Source organism: Triticum aestivum, chromosome 6D, assembly GCF_018294505.1.
Source record: "Triticum aestivum cultivar Chinese Spring chromosome 6D, IWGSC CS RefSeq v2.1, whole genome shotgun sequence".
NCBI classification, from domain to species: Eukaryota; Viridiplantae; Streptophyta; class Magnoliopsida; order Poales; family Poaceae; genus Triticum; species Triticum aestivum.
In genome coordinates, this window is record NC_057811.1 from 3,035,514 (window position 1) to 3,052,689 (window position 17,176).

The window sequence follows — 17,176 nt, forward strand, 5'->3', positions numbered from 1 at the left end:
GATGGGATCCAGAGACCTTGTGGGAGGTGATGACATGTTGTGTCATCATGCATAACATCATCATCAAGGATGAGGGTAACGATGCTGCCGTAGCTCTAGAATTTGAGAACATGGATGATGCTATCCACCTTCAGGACCAGAATCCGGCCACATTTAAGGAGTTTATTCAAATGCAGCAACAAATTCGCACTGTTCAAGAAATCTTCCGATTCAGCGCTTTATCGTCCGCTTTATCACTACTCATGGGATGACCGATAAGATTATGCCATATCCTCACCATTTATCGTTTGGGCCGATTTATCACTCAAACAAGCGATTTATTTCCGTCTGGCCTATTTCTAGCACTATGTGTGTAAAAACTATGTTTATTTGTGTTTTTGGATGTTGTTACCTAATATGTATTCTTGTTCTATTTTTTGTCACTTTATAGTATTCAAAGCCAAGTAATCAAGGTAACACTTTTGCTCAATATTTTTTGCGTTGAATATACCATATTTTAGGGCAGGAAACCTGGGAGTTACAGAAAAATGCCCGATTAATAGTCAACCAATAAAATTGATTAACCGGTCGATTTTCTATTAATCTCTAATCCCCAACCGACCGAAACGCTAACGATAAGCGGTACGAGCAGCTGAAAAATATCTGATTGAGCATCAATGGGCGATGAAAGGGGAGAACAATGTTAGGATGTGATATTTGATTTTCTTTTTTAATTTGAACTTGTGCTGCATGCGGCTGTTTGAACGTCTGTATCCTTTGCATGCGGCTAATTGATCGTGCGGGCTTGGAGAAAAAATGAGGAAGGCCGGACGGATGCGGCTAGCGTTGGATGGCTGCTCTCGCATCCGTGTTCGTAAACTGGTCCCCTGTCCACACACACGGGAAAGATTCTTGCGGGTTACTGTTAGAGATGTCCTAACCAAGGGAAAAAATAGCGCGCTATAGCAAAATAGCGTGGAGCTCAAAATATGCTATTAGCGTGCTATATCGCGCTATGGCGTGCTATTAGCGAGACGTTGTATATTGATATATTTAGCGAGACAATTCTTAATACGCTATAGCGTGCTATTAGCGAGGATATAGGGCGCTATTTTTTTCAGTTGTCCTAACAGATGCAACGTCGACAGTACGGTACGGAGCAAGTCGTCTCGTCTCGTATGTACGTCGTCCTTCTGTCTGTTTGCAGAACAATGCCATGCATGCAAGGTGGCCTACCAGCCGGCTGGCTAGTTGCCGGCGAGGGCGACCTCCCCGGCAACGAACGCCCTGAGGTGAGCCGCCCACGGCCGCCGCCCCCCGTGCCTTTTTCCTTCCACAGCTCCGCCATGGCGCGCACAACATCCAATGTGACGAAGCTGATGCACCTCCGCAGCTCGCCAGCCTCTAGCACGCCGTCCTTGTCGCTGATCACGGCGGCCCTTACCCCGGTGCCGAGCTGCCGCTCCACGAGCCACGCGTTGGTGCCCTGGTCCGTCCATTGCGGCACTCCGACTACCGGCACGCCGCACGCAACGCTCTCCAGCGTCGAGTTCCATCCGCAGTGCGTCACGAAGCACCCCACCGCCGGGTGCGACAGCACCTTTGCCTGGTCGCACCACTCCACCGCCATGCCACCGCCGGCGCACAGCTTCAGCTCGTCGCCGTCGACCTCGCTGCGGTTGTCCTTCCTCAGCACCCACAAGAACAGCCGGCCGCTCTCCGCCATGCCGCGCGCCACCTCAGTGATTTGCCGCTTGCTCATCGCGGACGAGCTCCCGAAGGAGATGTACACCACCGACCCCGCTGCCTGCGCGTCCAGCCACTCCAGGTACCCCTTGCCGTCCAGCTTGAACAGGTCGTTGTTGTTGTTGTTGTTGCTGGCCGACGCCGCCGAGGCATCCAGGAAGGAGAGCACGGGGCCGATGGGGACGACGTGGATGCCGCTCTGGCTCAGCGTCGCCACCGCGTCGGGCTCCATGGCGTGGAACGTGTTCGCGAGCACGGTAGGCGTGTCCTCGCGGCCCAGCACGTCGAGCAGCTCGCGCATGTCGCGTAGCATGAAGGCGTAGGTGTGGTGGTCGTCGCCGGTGGTGGTGAAGGAGGACGGCAGGTCAGGGCGGAGCTCTTTGAGCTGAGCCTGTGGCACAGGCTACAGGTCCGAAAAAAAATCAGTGCTAAATATCAGGTATTTGGCCCGGTGCATCAGGGTGGGCCAGCAAGAGTGCTACAGGACCCCTTTGAACCAGCTGCCCACGTCTCACGTATACACGCTCGCAGGCCTTGCCTTGACGCACGCACGAAGCCTTTCTTTGAAACAAAAAAAAAATGCACGCACGAAGCCAGCTATTCATCCCGCGTCTTCCACTCGAAAAAACAAACAAATCCCATCTCCTCATCTCCTGTTCTGTCTTCTGTCCCGAGCGCGGCGACGATACGATCAATCAGATTCAAATCGATCAGTTCCGAAAGATTTGAGACAGCACGGATCCGTTCCTGATAGATCCGAACGTACGCGCTGCAGCATCCAGTCCTAACGATTTGAAGCAGCCAGCAGCACGGATTTGTTCCTAATCGATCCGAACGTACACGCAGCAGCGGCCGCCTTGCCTGACGCTTAATGTTGCAGCGACCACGTGCCGCGTCGTAAATTTCTCTTCCTCACATAGCAATGTGCTTTTATTTTTATTTATTTATTTTGTCTGGATTACAGGCATCTCTTGGTTCGAATTTAACTCTTTTCTGTGTTGTTTGTCCTAAATATTTTTTAGGTTGCGACAATTGTATGTGTGAAATTATGGCTAGTGGATTAAACCTTATTTTATTCCTTATTATGAATTGGGAGGAGGAGATTCAATGTGATCCTGGCAAAGGGAGATTGATAGAGTATTAAGTGATGATGTTATTTGTTATGTGGAGAAAGAAGAAACAGAAAATGTCATCAATGATCACGTGGTTGGGTATTTCATGGCTTGAAGGACTAGATTATACTAAAGGTAGTTTTAAAATTTTAGCAAATTTAAGTACTTTGATTTGGGCATTTTATTATGTTCTACTTGAAAATTTGATTCCAGTTTTTATATTTTAGGTTAACGAACCTTGATATGTGATGATGTGTTTTAATTTGAGAATGCTAGACCTTTTCAAATAATTTTGTCATTTGTTTAGCATTATATTAAGCAGTTTGACTGTTGCATTTTGTTTTTATAAATAGACTTCTATTATGTTTAGTAATCCGTATTACAAGCTATGAAACACAGCATCCATGCTTGAATTTTTTTCCCATGGTTAAGTGGTGCATCATGGTAAGATTAGCTCCAGCTCCGCCCCTGCGGCAGGTCACGCACGCGCATCGGCGGGAGCCCTCGGACGCGAATGTCCGCCCACGGGTTGCTCGCCGCCGCGGCGACGGCCTGGTCGAGACTGTCGGTGCCGCGCAAGAAGTGGAAGTAGGCGGCGAGCACGGTGGCCTGCTGGATCCAGTAGAGCACCGCGGGCACGCCGTGCGCGCGCGCGACGTCGGCGGCCCAGGAGACGACCTGCGTGTACACCAGCTGCGTGACGGGGGTGCCGGCGTCGCGGAGGCGCGCGAGCACGCTGTCCAGCGTGCGGGGACCCACAGCCTTGAGGCTCGATATGTAGTCCGTGATGTCCCCGTCGAAGCCGGCGTCGAAGCCGTCGGAGAAGGGCACGTAGCGGACGCCGGCGCCGTCGACATGGTCCACCGCCGCCGCGTCCGCGTGGTCCGAGAACATCTTGCGGCAGGCGGACACGGCGGTGGAGACGGTGACACGGGCGCCTGGCGCAGCGCGAGGTGCCGCGCCGGGTTGATGTGGCCCTGCGCCGGGTACGTCACCACGAGAAAGTGCGGCGCCGATGACGCGCGCTCCACAACGGGCGCCATTGCTGCGTGCGTGCGATGTGGAATGTGGAGCTAGCTGGGTTAGGTTGATGTCCGTGTCCCTTTGCTGGGTTAGGTTGCGGCGAGTGAGCGATGTGGAGCTGGCCATTTGCTTCGCTTGCCATATATTACGGCATTGCCGAGATATCTTGCAAGAAAATCTTTCCTTAATAATTAATTTAATAATAAAGCACGGATTGACTTGATGGGTTCACCGTGATTTTACGTTTTCAGTTTGAATTTAAACATATAAGTGAGATGGTACTAATTAATTAATCGGTTGGGTCTAAAATTCTGTCCGCAGCAGCCCACTTGGGTGTCGATCGCGTCGACGTTGGTTCGGTGCGTCCCGCTGCCATACAGCGTCACCACGGCGTCCGGTGTCACGCCGCCCGTGGCAGACTCGAAGAGCTTCGTGTCGTGGTCGGAGACCCAGGACGGGAACAGGTCCTCTTGGGCGGCGTCGACTGCGCGGGCGCGGCGGGTGGTGGCGGCGTCACGCTCCCGCCCTTGTGCTTGCCGTGCAGCGCCAGCGCCGTGCCTCGAGCGCGCCGACCCGCCCGGGCCATGGCAAACTGCACTGCACGGAGGCCGCGAAGGGGTCCTTGGCCGCCGGCGACGCCGACGAGGACAGCGCTGTCCTGGAACTGGAAGCGCCCGGGTACGCCGTCGACGAGCCTTCCGCGACATTGCCCCCGGCAACCTTGGAGGTCGTCTCATGTTGGTGTTGCTCTCCGGCGGCAGCAACAACGTAACTGCTAATTTCATGAGTGCATGCACTATGCGGAAGCCATGCATCTATATCTATATGGCCTGCTGCTGCTTGAACAAATTTCTAGACTAGAATCAGATGAAGGATACAGATACACACGCTGCCTGGACCAGAAGTTGAGATGCATGGACGGGGGAGACGAGCTCTCAATGCTGCCGCTGCCTAGATCACAAGTTGAGATGTATGGATGGGGTAGACACTTACCAGCCGGCGCCCGTTGGCATTGACGACCACCAGAGAGAAGGCAGCAAGCGAGAACAAGACGGGCAGGCCGATATTCTGCAGAATGAAGAGCAGTCGACGAAAAAAAAATCGGAGTTAGATTTAAAAGATAAGAATATTTTTAAAGAATTTGAATCTGTCTCTAAACAGCCTTTAAAAATGGTTAACGGATAAAAATGACATCATTTTCATATTCTACACATTTTTCTAATCAATTTTCATATATAACATGTTAAAACTAGAGTTATGGTTTAAAAGATATGAATATTTGAAAAAACATTTAAATCTATATAAAAACATTATTTTGTAGACGTACGGCAGGTTAATTAACCAAAATCTCAGGGGGTTTTCTAAAAAAGGTGAAAGGTTTTTATTGTCACTTAATATAGGACCACAGTTGATTAACCGAAACCTCGGGGAGTTTTCTACAAAAAGCGAAACGTTTAAGTTAAGACTGCGGGTTAATTTCTCAGAAACAGGGATTTTTCTGCAAAATGTGGGACGACGGACCACCAAAAGCAGTCGGTGCTTTGTTATCAGGTAAAGAAATATAGGAGTTAACTAGTCTACGCACAAGTGTTTAGCTAGTATATGTAGCAGACTAGTTTTTTTCTGAAAAAAAAAAACTAGTCTACTACAAGTACTAGTCGATAACTCATCTCGAATACGAACCGTACGCTTCCCCACTTCGTGGTTAACTTAAATAATCACCATTCTAAACCTGATATCCTCACTTTACAGCTTGAACGCCGATATTTCCTGCATTTTCATTAATTTATGTCACTTCAATGATCTGGTTTAGAATACTTGCAAGGTATGTATTTACTAAATATGTGAGGAACATTACTTAAACACTTAATAAATATGGGATCAACAATTTTCAGACATGCGACAAACATTTTTTTTAGAAAACATGATAAACATGATTTCAATACGCACTATAACTTTCCAAATAGACAATGGATATTTTGTTAAAATGTCATTATTAATTTTTAATTTGCAGACGATTTCCAAATATGCTATGTAATGGTTTTCCATCTTATACGACTTTTTTTACTTAGAATTAATGAAATATAAAAGGTAAGAGTATTTTCCCCAAAATATTCTAGAGAAATTTAAAAGTAGATAAAAGAAACGAAAGTGAAAATAAGAAAAAAAATGGAAAGAGAAAAAAGAGAGAAAAATAACGATGCTTGCATGTCTTCCTCCGTGAGAGCAGGGCCCGTGTGCTTGCATAGTTGCATTCCTCGCAGGCTGGCGCCTAGTAGGAGTTCATGCGCCTACATGGTTTCTTCGTGGGCTGCATTAGGAAGCCCATTCGATGGTGTAACTGTTTGGTGTTGTTGTTATGTTCGATCTCTGCTTTGTTCGCTATTTGTGTTGTAATGAACTCAATTGCATCGATCCGAATTCCCTGAATTATGGAAAATGGTTGTGCTTTATTGTTTGTTCTTTTGTTCGCCGTTGGAACGAGGTTGTGCACTGCTTTATGTTTTTCTCTTATCTTTTCTCAACGATTAAATAATTTTTATTTCTATTTAAAATAATTCATGAGGAAAGATAGGGAAAAGAAGATAAAAATGATTGAAGAACAGAACAATAATCAGGTATTACTTGGTTCAGAGATAATTTGTAGAAAAAGGAGAAAAAAATATGTAGTGTTGAATTCTTGTTTGTCATAAAATCTGAAGAAACATTTTTCAATATTGAAGCCAACGACGAAATGAGAAAACGGATAAAACACATTCAGAAGTCTTGTTGTAATAATATATTAAACAGAACGAGAGAAAGTACTACTCCGATCACAATCAGAGTGAACGTTGAATGTGAGTGGACTAAATTTGAGTAAGGTGAAGTAGTCTTTTAGAAATAGTAAACTAAATATGGATTTGAGTGAACTTTGGAAAGAGAATAAAGTAAATATGAATAAGGTGAACTAAATTTGAAAGAGTGAACTAAATTGAAGTACTGAACTAAATTTGAATTAGAAAATTAAATAAGAAATAAAATGAACTAAATTTGAGTAAAAGTGAGTTAAATTTAAAATTTGGTGAACTATATTTGAAGTTAGTGAACTAAATATGAAAAAGAAAGTGAACTAAATTAGAACGAGGGTGAACATAATGTGAATAAGTAAAGTAAATTTGAAAAACAAAAACTAACTAAATTTGAATAAAGTGTACTAAGATTGGAATAACCGAATTAAATTAGAATAGGTGAAATAAAATTTGAAATGAGAGTGAACTAAATTTGAATTTGAGTGAACTAATTTTGGAATAGAGAGTGAACTAAAGTCGAAGAAACTATATATGAATAAGATGAACTAATTTTGAATAACTAAATTAAATTTAAAAATCTAACTAAATTTGAAACTGAATGAAATAAACTTGAATTTCAGTGAACTAATTTTTTGAAAAGAGAGTGTACTAAAGTAATTAAGTGAACTAAATTTGAATAAGACGAACTAAAATCGAATAAGAGTGAACTATATTTGAGATTAGTGGACTAAATTTGAAAAGGAGGGTGAACTGAATTTGAAATTAAGTGATCTAAATTTGAATGGGAGCAAACTAAAACTGAAAAGCGAGTGCGCTAAATGTGAATAAGTGAACTAAATTTGAACGAATTAACTAGATTTGAATAAAGCAAACTAAATTTCAATAAGTGAATTAGTTTTAATAACTGGACAAAATTTGAAAAGAGAGTGAACTAAATCTGGTGAACTAATCTTGAAAAAGAGAGTGAACTAAACATTAATTTGAGTGAACTAATTTTGAAAGAGAGAGTGAACTAAATTTGAACAAATAAACTAGATTTGAATAAAGCAAATTATATTTCAATAAGTGAATGAAATTTAAATAGGTGAATACAATTTGAAAAGAGAGTGAACTAAACCTAGTGAACTAATTTTGAAAAAGGGGGTGAACTAAATATGAAAAAGAGAGTGAACTAAATTTGAATTTGAGTGAACTAATTTTGAAAAATAGAGTGAACTAAAATTTGAAGAAGGGAACTAAATTTGAATACGTGAGTTAAATCTGAATATCTGGACTAAATCTAAAAAAAGAGTGCACTAAGTTTGACTTTGAATGAACTAATTTGGAAAAAGGCAAATAACAAATTTTGAAAAGAGAGTGAATTAAAATTCGAAGAAGTGAACTATGTTGAAGAAGTGAACTAAATTGAATAAGTGAATTAAATTTTGAAAATGGAACTAAATTTGAAACTGAGTGAAGTACATTTGAATTTAGTGCACTAAATTAAATCTAAATTTAGTGAACTAAATTTGAGTGATAGAATTTTTAAAAAGAGAGTAAACTAAATTTGAACAAGGTGAATTAATTTAGCATAAGAGTGAAATAAATTTGAACAAGCGAGCTAAAGTTGAATAAGGTGATTTAATTTTAATATGAATTAATTAAAATTGAATATAAATGACCTAAAAATTGAATAAGTAGATTTACATTTGAGTGAAAATAGGAGTGAGCTAGTTTTGAAAATAAATGATCTAAATTTGAATTTGAGGAACCAAAATTTAATAAGGTGAACTAATTTTGAATTTGAGTGAAGTAATCATATAGCAAAAAGAGAGTAACGAAATTAGAATTTAGTGAACTAGACTTTAATGGGGTGAACTATATTTGAATAAATTTGAGAACTAAATTTCAACAAGTAGACTAAATTTCAACAAGTGACCTACCGCCCTCCCGTCGGTGGAGAGGCGGAGGTCCTCCTCCTTGGAAAACATGTGGAACACCCTCGCCCCCGGAGCTTGCATGTCCTCCCTGTGAACGAACAAGGAGATGATCTCCTACATCCGCTCCATCTTTAGCTTGTCCTGCTCACGATCTTGAGCATCCTGGCTTCGAGCTGCAGCTTTCGGTGCACTATCGAATCCTAGAAGCGCTCTCAATTTGGGGCAGGGAGAGGGGGAATTCGAGCCATCAAGGAGCAAGGGGATGGCAACTGAAGCCTGAATCACACAGCACGCATTAATACCTCGCCGGCCATGGCTCTCTTCCTCGAACCTCTGACGTGTCGTACCACCCCTACAACCGCCCAACCAACGCAACGTGAGAGGGGAAAAATATGTACACTATCTCCTACTATCTCACCTTCTTGCTCCGCCTTATCGTGGACACGAATGCCCCGGCAGTCGAGGAGCACCAACCGTCGTGTTCTAGTCCGGCGGACTAGGGTGCCTCACCGGTAAACACGCATAGCCGGCGTGCAGAGGTCGGAGACCAGGTGTATCGCCCACCACTGGTCGGGTGGAGGCGACGCAGACTCGGTCGTCGCGCTCCCTTAGAGGCTGCATATACCTAGTACTCCATTGAGGAGGATTTTTTTAGTGGAACTAGTTGATACTTTATTGAAAGTTCACCTCTGAGCTAATATGTGAGTTTTGAGTTGCAGTAGGTAGAGCAGGTTATGTGCAATGATTCATAGTCGATTAGGAGAAGTTCAGAAATCCAATTCGATTCCCAGGTGCGCGTGCTCCTGTGCTTGGAAAATGATTTTTTAAATGTCAAAAAAATACGAGCAAATTTTTTATGTGTTCGTAGTCACATCAAAATGCTGCCTGCAAAATTTCAGGTAAAAAGGTTAGGCATTTTGGCTTGCAAAAAAAAAACAAATTCAACACCAAATGTCACCCCCAAATGTTACACCCAAATTTGTTTTTCCACCAAGGAAACACTGGTACTCCATTTCGCATGAAAAATATCAAGCACACTCGCGACACTAACAAAAACGCCTACAAGAACACACAGAAAAAACCAAAAGAATAGTTTTTAAACCCGATAGAGAAACACAGGAAAACTAGGGAATACCTTCTCAAAACCTAGAAAACTGGTGTGTGTAAGTGTGTTGCTCTCAACCAGCAACAAACACTCTTATAGGCGGGACCCATAGCGGCCCATAGCCCTCGACACATCAGAAGGCTTCAAACAAGGGAGCTTAGTATCTTAATAGATAGATTTCCTCTGCCAAGAAAGAGTAGAAATGTGTTTCTTAAAAAAAATACCCCTTTAAACATGCACAGTTCATCTCATAATATAGACGTGTTTTGATTTGTTAAGACAAGGGTTGTACCAAGAGTCATTGTATTAATATGCAATTTATGCGACATAAAAGTTAATTGGTTTGATTCATATTTGAAGGCACTTGCTTATGATTATTATTTTGTATCATGCGGACCACAAAATTTAATGGATCAAGGCTTGTCTGAACAAAAATCAAGATAATTGATCAAAGGCTCTATTTTCTAAAATTGCCAGGATAGGGAGCCGGAAACAAAACATTAAATTTTGTGACATAAGTTTTCAAAAAAAATGTGACATAAGATTTCAAAAAAATAAGAGAGCCAGAAACCGTGGAATGGAAATGTTGCATATACTCTTGAATCCAGTTGGATTTGGAAACTACATAAACTAAGATTGCACGAATCAAATGGCGCATGAATTAAAACCCTAGGCGATTCCTTCAAATCGAAGAAGCCGTGGGCCTACTAAAACCACACGAATCAAATGCCCTGCGCATTAAAATCCTAGTTAAAGCCCTTGAGTCAAAGTAGTAAAATCCTAGGTATTTACATTTACTATCTCCATACTCGTAATATTCATGCTTGTGATAGACTCATAGTGGTATCATAGGGCTCAACAGTCTAGCCTAGAGATTAGCTTCCCCGGTCCGGTTTATAAGCCATAGCAAATGGACATGGACATTACATTGTTAATTAAGCTGAGAAAACGAACAAAATGGTTCCTTTGCTTTGAAACAGGGCAATGTTTACATATATATGATATACTCTGCAGTCTGTAGTATGTAGCAATTTAACCTGAATGTCACCTATTGGATCATACATATATTAACAAATATATACCTTGTAAAAGTGTAAGGAAGCGGAGCGCGTATATCAATCTGGATTCTGCGCGCGCGTAATTTACATCCAAGTGCTTCCAGACACCGAAAATGAAGTTGAAAAGAAAAAATGAATTGTAACGAATAAAAGAATGAACAAAATCAACACTGCCTCAGGTTCTGAACTCAAGACCGGGCTGCGAGTTGGTGCAGTGCTCGAGTGACTAATGGAAGAGGAAAGAAGAAACGAAAAAGAATCAACAAATTAATCTGCACGCACGCACGCCGACGGAATCAGTTGGTTTTCTTGGACGAATCGTCCTCCGAGGAAGTCGTGTTGTTGTTGGTGGTGCTGTTGTTGGTGGTGGTGTTGTCGTCGTTGTTGCTATCTTTGCTGTCGCTGTTGGTATTATCAAGGTCAGGAACTATTGCTGCCGCCGGTTCGACGTGAGCCAGCCGAGCCGCGCCGATCACCTGCTCCGGGAGCTCCTCGTACGTGTTCGCCTGTATATTCATTGATAAGATAGGACAAGATTTTATTTTCTTCAATATAAACATGCTTCAACATTGGCATTTGGGGTTCCTACCTGTATTAGGAAGGCCATGTCAACTACCAATGTTGTGACAACACCAAACACCAGCCCCAGAACCCCATTAGCTACCGCAGAAGAACCGATGTCAACATCCACCTGCAGAAACAACCTATCCGTCAAGATGCATTGTCTCACCAAAAATGAGAAAAAAACAATAATGATGATGAATTTCTGTCGGTAGTAAAATGTTCTGAACCCAAAACTCTACTGGTCATTCTAATGCTGTAAACATGACATGGAAAAAGCTATCGGCGGCCCATCATTTGGAGGATTTCACGTGATAAACAGTGACTTACTTCCAAGTACCCCGGAGCGCGTATGTAGCTGCAGTCGACGGCCTTTCCCAGCAAACAAGGGGTGCTTCCGACACTTTGCCGCACTATCCAAGAGCCCTGAAGATTTTTTGTTAGTTTTTTGAGACAGAGTGAAGATGAAGAATACAACAAACTAGTTGCAGATTACAAGATTTTTGTGGAAAAAAAAAACAGACCTTCGGAACGGCCGGTATAAGCTTCAGTCTGCTATTGCGGAATTCATCATCGCCGTCGAAGAAACGTTGCAGCAGCGATCCCTTTTTCATGGTATTTGTGACGAAATACATCACTATGCTGTAATGGGTCGATCCAGGAATCTGCAATAGGATATTGATGACTTCACCAAAAATGCCTCCTTTCGAAAAGAAGTTTCACAGAAGTCTACAAACACATGAATAATATGTTACACAGAAATCTATTAAGAATGTCACTCACTTGTATGTTGGCAACAAATGTGTGCATCCCTTTCTCAGCAGCAAGCTGCAATACCGGTAGCAGTGGAAACAAAAGTATGAATTCAAAAGTGGTTCTGTTATACTTCAGAGAGAAACAAGCTCCATGAATTCAAAAGGGCGTATTCTCAGAAAATTTCTGGTAAATTATGATGTTTACCTGAGCAACACAACCTTTCTGCCTGCCAACATTGTCCATACGCTTGGTGTCCTTAAACCAGTCGATCGCCGCAAGCTCCATGAGATAACTTGCTGCAGGTATCTGTAATTATGATGCGAGTGTGTTGAAGTTCTTCATCTAATATTCTTCATAGTTAATTAAGAATAAAATGGAAGATTTAGACCTTTGATTTATCAGTAGGGAAGTTCTTGCTGCGAACTTTAAAGAGGGTGCTATCGGGTACTGTCCAACAGTTGCGGGTTTTCTCATCCGGATCACGATGAAGGACGCTAGAAAAGCACGATAAATCAATCTTTTCTGGAGGTTCTTCTGCCATGGCAAAGCTATCGCCGTTAGAGCAAAAAAAAAAAAGCATCTGCCCTAGGAACTTGACAGCACACATGATAATGCAAGCACGCAGATAGGAAGCGGTAATCAAACCTGGCTTAGCGTCGTTGTCAGATTTGTTGGGGTCATCCTGTACATTAATTTTCAGAAATGTTTATTATGAAGTGAGAAAACACTTAAAACTGTTGTTCATAGTGTGGTTTAAGATATACTCAATTGGAAAACAAGAAAAAACTATCAGTGTGGTCTAGGATATGTAACCTCTATGTTAGCTTCAGGAACTTGGTAGTCATCGTCTTCATCGGATTCTTCCTCGATGATTGACATGTTTCTACCATCTTTTTGGTCTTTATCTAATGGTTTAATCTTGTCGATTGCACGAGGCTGCGGGTTTTTCTGATCCGCCGACGGATCAAACATTTTCTCCATGACAGGAATCCTTGGAGCTATATGGCATTCATCTGTCTGTGAGAAGTACTCGCGCAGGCCTGGCAGTAAGTGTGAATTAAAGCCGTAAGCACCAGAATGAATTGGTGAAGTATATATGCTCTCGAATAACAAGGGGAAAAACCACGCAGTACCGGCAACACAGTTCTGTATTTGCAGCAATGTATGGTACTGAAAGGAAGCGGAGTAGTTGAGGAACCATCCTTTCAGATCGATCTGCATAAGGTGTTGGACCTGCGTACGGGGCCGTCCGTTGCGACACTTGAGAGGAGTAATCTTGAACCCACCACCTGAACTAGTATGAAGTTCAGAAAAGGAAAAAAAAATGAACCCAAGTTAATTTTGTTTATTTGAAGAGTCTCATCCTCTCAGGTAAATGAAATGAAGAGGATGGCCGATGGTCAGAAAGAGACTTACTTTCGATGAAAGCCCTCACATACCCTCTTTGCCGGCCACAGTTAGGATGTTCGACAGATCGAAAGAGAACAACTGCATATGTGTAACAAGAAATATACACTGTCAATGAGAAGGCACTGCAGGCAGCAAATGTGACAGCTATATGGAAAATTTCAAGACTGTACCATAGCTTCCATCATCATTCCGCCGCCAGTAACGGACATAACAAAGATCCCTGGGCCAGACTAGCCTGCATGTTATTTAGGATGGAAAGAATGTAAGCTAGAATCTGACAGACAATTCAAAATGCTACCAGTATTAATGATGCTTCCAGATAAGGGATAGAAGAAAGTATTATATGTTTGCGACATGCTAAAAATGTACTCCCTGCGCAACTTAATTAAATTACGGAGGGAGTATTTTCCAGATGGTAAAAACATGTTAACATGTGAGAGTGAGGTTACATTGGACACCAGTGCAGCTGCAACTTGTGATAGATTATTGCAGTGTGGCCATCAACCTCCTCAACTAAACTTCCGTAGCGAAAGCTACAGTCCCACCTATAGTGGAGAACAAACATCGACATCAGCGTCAGTAGTTCGAACAGCAGAGACTTAAAATGCCAAACTCTTACTCGTATCTCGTCACGTCCATGCTCATCACTAGACCAAAAATAGCTTCACATGTGGCTTCCACTACCCCGACAGCCCTCATAGCACGGCTACAGCTTCTTGCCTGCACAGCGCATAGAAGTACAAGTCGGTGTCAGATTCAGAATTTCAGGCACTGTTGAGTAGTAACTCTCCAGCAGTTAAGATTGCTGCCAGGACATACAAGGTAATCGACTTCAAGAAGTTCTTCAAAGATGCGAAGTCCTGCCAATGACAACACCAAGTTAAAATTAATCCTCGGCAAACAAAGGGTTCATGACATAAGGGGGGAAGAACCTAGACTTGCCATTTTGGCATCGAAGAAGCCGCCAATTCTTCTTGGAAGAAAACTGACTCGGCTCATTCTGATTTGACCCAATATCAGGCTCATTGGTCCAGTCGTGTATCGATTCGGGGGGACCTGGCACCACCGGAAAGACGCATGAAAAAGTTGAGAAATGCAGCTTGCAGACCAGTGCTCTGCTTCACTCAGGTAGTCAATGCGTGTAACTTCGTACCGTTCCCTATAGTCGTCCTACGAGTCAAAATGGGCCGCTCCTCTTCTTCTTCAGCTCTACATTTGTTCTGTAATTATCAAATTTCTGGCTAATTCAGCGATAAGAGAATACATAAGACATGGAACATCGCATACGTACGCGCTGTCATGATCTGAGAATGCAAACTGCCCTCCAAGCTCCGTATCGAAGTCCATCGAAGCAAAGGCCTTACGGTTTTTATCTGCCATAGAGTCCTGCTGCTGCAAGAATGTGGAGACGTGATGATCGATACAAACAAACGGAGCATATATATGCCATTACTATTAAAGAAAATGACTAAGAAATCCAAATGACATCAGCTAGAGTGCTACCCAATGCCTTATGCATGTTCCATTTAATAGATAGTTCTCTTTTCTCAATACAGTTGGGTGAGGCTCAAAGCTATCCAACGTGCCTCTCCTGGAATGAGCTAGCGGGTACCATATCTTAACAGTACAATTTACTGCACATCAATACTTCCTACTGTTTAATTGTCAAATAATACGATTATTTCACGATCAAACATGAAAAATAAATGGGAAACAAATGCCTCCTAAAATTTGAACATCTCTTAGATATGTTATTAAATTGTGCTACTTAACCTGATCAATTATCTGCTCTATCTTCTTTTTCCAAGCCAGTGCGTCTTCAATGTCGTACGCACCCATCTGAGAATTAAGTTTTAGTTACAGCATAAAACAGAGACCAAGTGACAGTGTTGAAGGGCTCTCAGCTTAGAACAAACCGTGATTTGGTGCTCCTTTTCTTTCTTGTTATAAACGCAAAGGACATAAATCATCTGAAAAGAAAAATCAGCAAGAGAAAATATCATTTCCCCAATTATACAGGCAATGAAAAATGTCAGCGTGCTAAGTTACTTGGTGATTGCTGCATCTTGCATGCACAAGAGCAGAAATGAATGAAGGTGTTTTTTTTCTGAATAAAATCAACATTATGGTGTTCAAAAACCGTGATTTAGCTATTTCACACTGTCAGAATCATAGGGTATCTAATAATCCAAAACTTATTCATTACTGAAATAATTAAACTCACCTGCCCATGATGTGTTTTCAGTCCTCTATCCTCCACCCTGCAATTCCCGTCGATTAGCAGCGACTTTAGCGGCACCTGCACATATGCACAAATTTCTTAATAACAGTTATCCACACGAGAGGTGTTGTGTGCTATCTGAATCTAGGAAGCAGAAAGCATGATAAAATCTTGGAATGTCGTCAGGATGAAATAGTGTCCCATCAGGATATCAGAAATAAATGAATGCAGATAACTAAGGATCAAACAAGACTAAAATCCCCCAGAAACAAACACAAAATTGATGATGGATTTCAAACTTTGATCGATGATGAGGCGTACGTACGAACCATGCTGTCCTTGGGCTTCTTCTTGTAGTAGGCGAGCAGCTTGGACTCGAGCACGAAGTATCTGGTGTGGAAGAAGGACCGGCCGATCTTGCGCCGGCCGTAGCGCACCATCCAGCCCTCGTGGTGGATGGCCGCGGCGGCGGCCTCCCTGACGGCGGCCAGGGCGGACGTCTTGGCCTGCATCTCCTTCGCGTTCGCCGCCGCCGCCGCGCCCGCAGCGCCGGGGGACGGGTCGCGCGGCGTGGCGAAGGTGTTGGCTTTGGTGAGGTCGGCGGCCTTGGCCGTGGCGGAGGACGGGGCCGCCGGCTCCCGCCTGGAGGCCGACGAGCTGAGCATGGTGGTGCGCACGTAGCGCGCGGCGCGGCTCCATGACGGGTCGGAGGTGGGGGCGGGCGTGGCGGGCGCCGGCGGCGCCTCCTCGGCGTCGGCGGCGGGCGTCGGCCGGCTCATTGCTGCTGCGGCCTGCTGGGGCTGGGTTCCATCCGCCGCCGCGCGCTCGTGGGGGTGGAACGGGTGGATGGAGAGGTGGGAGCGCATGCGGGCGGGCGAGCTCGACGAGGGAGGAATGGAGATGGAGACGGAGGGGGTGGCTGGGCGGGAGAGCCGCGGCCGGGGTTGGGGTTGTGGTTGTGGTTGTGGCGGTGGAGGGGAGCGACAAGAAGAGAGGAGAGGAGGGACAAGTGGACCTTGGTTGCTTCTTTTTTTATACTCCCTTCCTTCCTTCCTTCCTCTCATGCATTCCCCTTCTTTTCTCTCTCGTCGTCTTGTGTGCCAAATAGCATTGCCGAATGTGAAATTCGAATTTAACGTCGATGCAGGAGTAACTGGAAATTTGCCGGACGCCCCTTTCGGACGCATGCCTCGTTCCTTGGCGCGTCATGCTAGGAATTTTTTTTGCATATTCCGGGAGGGATAACGCATCTGCAATATGCAGATGACACGCTAATTTTCATTAAGAACTCGGAGAGGGAAATAGTAAATCTCAAATTTATCTTGATGTGTTTTGAGGAGATGTCAGGCTTAAAAATCAATTTTGAGAAAAATGAGGTGCGGGCGGCGCACATGATGAGTTGTGAATTGGGATCCATCCCGATGAAGTACTTGGGGATGCCTGTATCCGCGAGAGCCCTTACTATGGGGGAACTACGGGGACAAAACTGCGGTGCGA

General features: G+C 43.8%; 1 protein-coding gene and 1 pseudogene across 2 annotated transcripts; both read right to left on the bottom strand.

The window, feature by feature from the left end:
* Positions 1–1,226: 1,226 nt before the first annotated feature.
* LOC123146433 (crocetin glucosyltransferase, chloroplastic-like) lies at positions 1,227–3,880 on the bottom strand (annotated as a pseudogene).
* A 6,737-nt stretch (positions 3,881–10,617) lies between these two features.
* Positions 10,618–16,632, bottom strand: LOC123140665 (protein ENHANCED DISEASE RESISTANCE 2). Of its 2 annotated transcripts, none has more exons than XM_044559950.1 (22): positions 16,009–16,632; positions 15,683–15,757; positions 15,375–15,428; positions 15,232–15,297; positions 14,750–14,847; positions 14,612–14,667; positions 14,401–14,514; positions 14,278–14,318; positions 14,078–14,178; positions 13,908–14,003; positions 13,629–13,693; positions 13,465–13,536; positions 13,182–13,337; positions 12,862–13,088; positions 12,694–12,730; positions 12,437–12,582; positions 12,253–12,354; positions 12,076–12,120; positions 11,817–11,957; positions 11,623–11,718; positions 11,321–11,422; positions 10,618–11,237 (listed from the first exon to the last, which is right to left on the bottom strand). In XM_044559950.1, the coding sequence occupies exons 1-22, from the start codon at positions 16,543–16,545 to the stop codon at positions 11,028–11,030; spliced, it is 2,637 nt and encodes an 878-aa protein (XP_044415885.1). In that variant the 5' UTR covers positions 16,546–16,632; the 3' UTR covers positions 10,618–11,027. The 2 variants fall into 2 exon arrangements, with proteins under 2 accessions (XP_044415885.1, XP_044415883.1); XM_044559948.1 differs by having other exon boundaries at positions 14,750–14,850.
* Between the last annotated feature and the right edge of the window lie 544 nt (positions 16,633–17,176).

Coding starts and splice junctions, on each gene's coding strand:
- LOC123140665 (XM_044559948.1), bottom strand. CDS start 16,545: ATGCGCTCCCACCTCTCCATCCACCCGTTCCACCCCCACGAGCGCGCG. Junction 15,298..15,374: donor AAAAGGAGCACCAAATCACG/GTTTGTTCTAAG, acceptor CTTAATTCTCAG/ATGGGTGCGTACGACATTGA. Junction 13,694..13,907: donor CAGCTGCACTGGTGTCCAAT/GTAACCTCACTC, acceptor AATAACATGCAG/GCTAGTCTGGCCCAGGGATC.